Genomic DNA, 7,500 nt, shown 5'->3' on the forward strand with positions numbered 1-7,500 from the left:
CCTACCATTGCTTTAACAAATAATGAAAACACAGTGAGACCAGTGGAGCTGCAGACATAACTATTTTACACAGACTCAGATATTCTGTGTGAATATGGATCCTACTTCATACATGAAACATCAGAGGAGCATATGCTGCCCACAGAATCTCATTATTACAGTATGTGATGAAGTCGTTTCATCTCTTCTATCATCATTGACAGTGTCTGAAGCCTAAAGGCATTTGGACTGAAGGGTTTCATATTCATTCTGGAGGAATTTTGGCAACATGAAACTCATCAGTCACTATTTCAAAAACAGGCGATTCAAATCTTAATACCATAAACCATAACTATTTTATCAACATAAGTCTTAAAATGATATTTGTAACCAGTAACATGATTTATTTTCATACCAGCAGTCATTTTGTGAGAGTCTGTGTCCATTTTTTTCAGATGGTGGATATCTCATCTTGGAATAAAACTCTTGTATCTCAGATTTAATATTTTACCTATATGATTAGAATTACAACTTAGTTTATGAGGTGTGCAATAAATCATTCATATAAACTATTAAATTAACAATTAATTAGTGGTCACCAATTTTACTTTTTTCCTGTCCAATGCACAAGCCAAAATAATTCTAGGCAGAAGTCGCCACTGCAGCTCCAATGCTGGTGTCTATCCACAAGAGGGTGGCATATGTAATCATTTGAAAAACGCCTTGCTGGAAGCCAGCTTTTCTGCCTTCCAGTGTGTGTGCGTGTATGTATGTATGTCTGTGTATGTATCAATGTCAAGATAAGAAATAACTAGAAGGCACCACTGTCAACATGGAACAATTCTCCAACCTGTTGTTGCAGCCAAATACATCATTCCTATTACTTAAGTTATATTAGTTCAGTTAAAGTGATTTTTGACCCTGAAAATATTCCCAAACATTTGGAATCAAGTATCTATCCTCGTTGTTTTTGTAGTTATGGCTAAAAAACAATAATTGGCTAATGGCAGAAATCTTAGATCCAGATCACCACCAAGATTTAATGAATTGTTCCTTGGCCCAAGGCCGATCTGTCCACCAAATTTCATGGAAATCTGTCTCTAAGTTTTGGAGATATCCTACTGACAGACAGACAAATGAACTGGGGCGAAGACGTAACCTGCATGGTGGAGGCAATAATGGAGGCACAGACTACTGATTATTAAAATTAAATTCCCAAAGTGAAATTCAAGCTTCACTGCAATGCAGCTGCTGTATTCTTACATAAAGAGTGAGGAAGAGATACGCATGGCATACACAACAATATATCATCTTTATTTATGACCAACAGATTATTACCCCGATTTGACACATTAAATACAGTAACAAGAGAATAATGGTTCACTTGGTTGAGCTCCCCAGAGCTGCTACAAACAAACAAATAAAATCATATCTCTCTCTCATTCATTTACATTCACACACACACACACACAAACTGTGCAACAGGACGCCATTCACAGCACGCTCGAGTTCCCATACGTCCACAAACTACCCTGGGCTGCGGATGATGTAACGTCAAACACAGTGATGATGTCAAATCACCAGACTCGGTCCCCGTCTGATGAGGTCATTGCTTTAGAACGTCAAGGTCTTCTAGGAGTATAAACAAACACACACGCGGGCTATTACTGCTACCACCTAACTATGAAGGAACATGGAGGTCATAAACTGAAACTATTCACCATGACTTCACAAGTTGACGTTAGTGTGAGTGTGTGTGTGCCGCCGTGGACTTCCTAATCCCACTGTTAACAGGTGACTCTTTGCCGTCTGACTGGTCCACACCCATGGGCGATGCGGCCCGTTGCCCGCTCCTCAAGGGTGCAGTCCACTTTCAGTTGTTGTTGAGGACCCACCATGAGGCTGTGGGAGAGGAGAGGTGAGGAGGTGCAGGGAAGAGAGAGAAAAAAACGATTCACTGACCCCAAACAATGACCCCAATCAATTAGACATTGAACGAGTACTGAGCGTTTCAGTGTGTCTATTCTGTATGCATGTGTGTGTGTGTGTGTGTGTGTGCAATGACAAATGCATTCAAGACTGCCCCCTGCTCAGAATCAAAACCTGTGTAGGTGGTTACATACAAGTGGGGAATGATGCTTGCAAGGTAGAGATAAGTTCAATTGATTACAATAATCACACATAGCCAACTGATTACAACATGAGCACAGAATAACACACAATCAACACAATCAATTAAGTGCAACGAGAGGATAAAATCAGACGTATTACAAATAAAGAGGAGTGAAAGTCTAACATGTTGGATTTGATTCTGAGAAGATGTAAATCAGAGGAAGTTTATTACATTTTAGGGAGAAAAAGTAAGGCAAATCTAGTGACAAATCTAGTTAATCTGTGGTAGTTACAGTGGTTATGTATCAGACATAATGAGCTATGGATGTCCTACCAGGAACCAGCATGGTAGTTATGATCTCAGGAGTTTCCAGGAAGTCCACGTTCCCCCTCTGAAGTCTTACTGTAGTTGTCTGCAGGTGACTGGGCAGAGGAGAGCGGGGGAAAGTTTCACTCACTGCTAATGGACAAGGTGCATAAAGATGGCAGCCTACTGGAATGACTTACACACATACTGTGTGTAACCCTCCCTGTCCTGCCACTATTCTCCTAGGCTGCTGTTGTAAATAACAATACGTTATAAGTCAACTTGTTGAATAAGGATTAAGTTAAATTAAACTAATCTCCTGCCATAGTAGAAATCTTCCCCTATTGCTAGTCTGGGAACATGACAATCTATGGGACGGTACAGTATTGTTGAAAAGCGATTGAATATGTTGTACTGTTCCTTTAAGAAACTCTGAGCAGAAGATTCTATTTCTATAAGGCTGCACAATTAATTATGTATAATCATATACTGCCATTGCAGTTGCAAAGTTAATAGAGTGTGTGCTTACTGGCAGTATTGAAACATTTCATTTCATTTACAATGTCCGCTACAGTTGAAACAGACATTATGTTGATATAAGACACATAAAGTGTCCATCACCAAGACTAATAATCATAATATCTTGGAAAATAATCTGAATTATCATATCATCATAATCATCAATTAGCTGTAATTGTGCAGCCCTAATTTCACCCATATATTCTTCCCTACATTTTTGTTCCCGTTGACGTTACATCTCATAACACCCCTCCTATTCCCACTCGTCTCATTAACCTACACAGAGTACAATGAATACTGTGTGAACCAGACCTTTCTCAGTGAGCCCAAGCCGTATGTGAGGAACTAAATTGGGCTTTATTTGAACCTGCCATGGTCATTAGTCCGCCGCTCATGATGCATATGGAGCAGGCGAATACTTACTTCTTCCACACATTGTTGTGCTCCCAGAATTCATAGAGAATGAAGCGTGATTCATTTGCCAGCCGCTGAACTGCGATGCTGCAAAAATGCAAAAGAGAGTGCACAAGTCATGCAATCACTAATTAGGGCAGTACATCATGTCCCTAAATACACTCTTTCTGTTTGAACTCCATGCTCCGACTGGGTGCGGGCGATGTAAATTTGTCAGAATCTCTCGTCAATGGCATCACCCTCAAGCTGTGGCTATAAATCGTCTTGTCATGGGTTTTACTCTCACTAGTAATTGAAAACAAGTAAACAAACATGACTGGTTATTTAGGGAATTGGTCATGACAAAGCTCTAAATGTCATCCCATCCTTTAGGCTACTGTATCTTGTCTGAGAAACCAAAGCGGCTGTTAATGTGTGAGTGATTCAGTCTCTTCCACCCGGCGCTAAGGCTCAAGTTAACCAGAGTCAGCTGGAGAGAGGGATCGGAAAAATACAACAGAGCTTCAAACTATGGCTGGAGGGGAAAAAAATGCAAATGCTCCATCATCTACGGATACAACAGAGTATGGTATGATATAGTAATGAAGGCTGGAACCCAGGGGGTAACTTGCTTTTGAATAATTTTACAGGAGAGCTAAAATTCTTCCATTTCATTGAAGCTCAGTTTATATTATGATGTTTTCCTGATTCAGTTTTCGTCACAATCTCATTAAGAAATTTAATTTGATATAACTCATTATTTCATTATTTTGACCCTAAATGCCACTTAGAGACTTTGAGCTCTAGGCTGCTAATGTAATACATATAAAAAAGAGACAGATACAAAGTGAATGAAGTGAAGCTGAACTGACTGTAGGCATCCGGTCTGGGCACAGGCACACTCCATGTACTGTCTGAGAGCCAGGCGAAACTCCTCCAGCTCCTCCTCCAGCACCGAGAGCTGCCTCTGGACTATCAGGATGTGCTGGGAAGACAAACAGACACGCACACACACACACACACACACACACACACACACACACACACACACACACACACACACACGTGAAAAGAAGATCAAGAATCGCCTCTGGTGGGGAGAGAGCTTGAGGAAGCTAAGGGGATTCAGAAATCTTTTGACAGGTCTCATGTTGATTCAGTGTGGTAGCAGAACGTTGGTGACTCACCTAGCACTGAAAGGTGGACTTTGGGACCCTTTTATATTCCATTTATAATCCAATGTTAACTCATCAATTTCTGAATGAATTAGCCAACCTATGTGACCCTGTGTGATCCTGATATGATCCTCCTCTGACATTAAGATTACATCTTTCTTACATTTCTTTTTGTGCCGGAGAAAGACGGCAAAATGTCAAAGCACCAGTGTCTGTCTCCCAAGGCAACAGCGTTAGCAGCAGGCGACAACAAAGGCAAAATCTGGGATAATAATGACATTATTTATCAGTTCCTGTGGTTGATGAGGATTTGTTGACAGAGGCAGAGGGGCTGATGGGAACAGGGAGTGAATGCTCTGCCCCCTGGCCAGTGGCATCGTGCTCTGAGTGATCTGTGTGTGCTGACTGATAAACTGCCGCAAGACACTCTCTAAGTGACTAATTTGGAAGAAGCACACACACACGCATGCCTACATGATGCGCACACACACAAACACACACACACACACACACACACACACCCACACACATGCAAATGCACACACACAGTCAGGCCATCACTTATACACTCTTGTGTTATGTAATTTCTGGTGAATTAAAACCTAATATGTTTTGATTCATACACATAGTGTATCAAGCTGAAACATCAGCATCAAACTCTAATCATGACCTTTCAGTTAAGCGGCATGTAATATTCATATGTATGGTTTCACTCAATATGCTACTATGTTACTATGATACTATACTATGATACTATCCATTAAAAAAATTAGTTATTTTCATAATTCATCTCTTAATTGTTCAAAAATATATATAATTTCCATCTTCAACAATGTTAATATTTGGTAGGCAAGGGTCTTAAAGTATCTAATAACATTTTCGGAATTGAGTTTTACTTTCATGTTGGCAATCATTTTCTAAAAGTAGGAGTTACATTTTTCAAATATTGGATATCTTGTTTTGGAATGAAACTCTTCAAATAGCCCTGAAAAAAATACTATCGTTGAAGTGAGAGCGCTGTTGAGCATCTTTAGAGATCTGTTCTCATCTCCAGTTATCCACTCTGGTGTGTCTAGGATGGAAGATGCTCCAGCTAAAGAGAAATCCTCCTGAGAGTGGTTTTCTTGCGGTGTGCTATGATTGTAAGTGAGTCAGTGGCAGGTTATAGTGAGTTTGTCGTCCATGAAATGAGCGATACGGAGCTTGGGTGGTGATAACAGTCTCTCTTTGCTGTGGCATGTGGACGCTGAGGTTTGGCTACAGCGGGTAAACAGATGAGTCTAACGGATTCCAAGTTAAATAGGGAAAGATACACACACACGCACTTGACCACAGTAGAGGCAGACGCTGCATATGCACAGTTACACACTTGCACACACACACAACACAAACACAAGCCTAGGCTGTAAATTTCTATTTCACACAAGAGGCATTTATTGACATGAAACTCTCTCAATACTATATGTTTACACACACACATAAATATACGCACTCTCTCTCTCTCTCTCTCTCTCTCTCTCTCTCTTTCTCTCTCTCTCTCTCTCTCTCTTCCTCTGCCTTACACAGATACACATGCACTCCCTCAGCTCCCTCTCGGTCTGCTCGCTCTTTACCCAGGTGCCTAAGCCTAGTCTTAAAAAACGGCTCTATAAACGAATGCCGAGCCTAAAAGAGAAAGAATAAGGATAAAGAAAGAAGGAGCAAAGGAAGGGCTTGAGACAAGTTTCAGCCCTGCTGTTGCTATGACAACAGCAGAGTGCTTATTATCATTGTAGCCTCCCCTTTCTGTAATTCTCCATAGTGTGAGCCCCGCAGAACTCGGATGGATAGAAGGGACACTTCCTGGAGTATCACGGTAGTTTCCTTTGGTACAGTTTGAAAATGGTTTGAAAATGCAAATGAACATTGTTTCTTGTGTGGGCAGAAATATGAGACTCAGAAAGTTAGAATGTTCATCACAACTGCCGCTGGAATGTTAATCCAAGTGGTGCTGTTGCCATGGTAACACATCAGCACCAAATCAACACTGATGACAGCATTGTCAAACGTTCTATGGCAATCATTACCAGCCGGATGACCATTCAAGAGTGCAGATTTGAATGGGGATGACCGCTCTATCACTTCTAATTCTACACACACAGTGACACAAAGCGGTCAGGGTGGAGAAACAGTAGAAAAGTAGATGAGAGTCAGGCAACAAACCGATTTGCTGGAGCTCTCCAAGACCTCTTCTTCCACGGGCTCCAGGCGAATCTCCTATAGGACACGAGCAGTTAGAGAGGATTACACTCTTTCGAAAACAGATGCACCGATACAAGATGCAACGACACAAAGTAGACACAAAGGTATGATGCGCTGAGAAATGACACATTATGCAAACTTAACAGCACATACACTACCAGTCAAAATTTTGGACACACCTGATTGAATGTACTATGTTTTTCATTCTCTCAAAGCCATTTTGATCTAAAGGCTTATGCTTTCAATGCTTTAAATTTGTTTCTCAGACAAATATAAATAGTGAAGTTTATGCCTATATATGAATTTATTTCCAAAGCCTTTCCTACTTTAAAGAATCTAAAATATAAGATAGTTTTGATTTGTGTAACACTTTTTTGGTCACTGTATAATTCCATTTGTGTTATTTCATAGTTTTGATGTCTTTACTATTATTCTAAAATGTGAAAAATAGCAAAAAAATAAATGTAGTGTGTCCAAACTTTTGACTGGTAGTGTACTTGTTGCAACCCATTTTGCACAATCCATGTCTCAATTTCCTCAAACATCCTTAAAGATCCTTCTTTAACCATCTCCTCCCCTTTATCTACACCTCCCCTTTGTGGGAGTGGGTTTAATACGTGAAATCAATTAAAGATCATAGCTTTTAGCAGGATTCACCAGGTCAGTCTATTTTGAAGATAGAGCAGGTGTTCCATATATTTTAGACTCTTAGTGCATTAAAACATCTTTTAGCGTGCCGATTTACAACAGATCTTGTGCTACTTTCCACACATT

The 7,500-nt window shown here is 40.3% G+C and overlaps 1 protein-coding gene across 1 annotated transcript in view; it reads right to left on the reverse strand.

Annotated features, from left to right (window-relative positions):
* Positions 1–1,852: 1,852 nt before the first annotated feature.
* necab1 (N-terminal EF-hand calcium binding protein 1) overlaps positions 1,853–7,500 on the reverse strand; it is a 30,178-nt gene continuing 24,530 nt past the window's right edge. The window contains exons 9-13 of the mRNA XM_071545235.1: positions 6,688–6,741; positions 4,183–4,295; positions 3,341–3,418; positions 2,426–2,514; positions 1,853–1,881 (exon numbers count right to left, since the gene is read on the reverse strand). Coding sequence (XP_071401336.1) covers positions 1,853–1,881; positions 2,426–2,514; positions 3,341–3,418; positions 4,183–4,295; positions 6,688–6,741 — 363 coding nt within the window. The remainder of the gene's footprint in view (positions 1,882–2,425; positions 2,515–3,340; positions 3,419–4,182; positions 4,296–6,687; positions 6,742–7,500) is intronic.

This window comes from Centroberyx affinis, unplaced genomic scaffold, assembly GCF_046629955.1.
Source record: "Centroberyx affinis isolate AG114_WGS23_722 - 3 ecotype Tasmania unplaced genomic scaffold, CSIRO-AGI_Caff_v1 ptg004814l_1, whole genome shotgun sequence".
Classification (NCBI taxonomy): Eukaryota; Metazoa; Chordata; class Actinopteri; order Beryciformes; family Berycidae; genus Centroberyx; species Centroberyx affinis.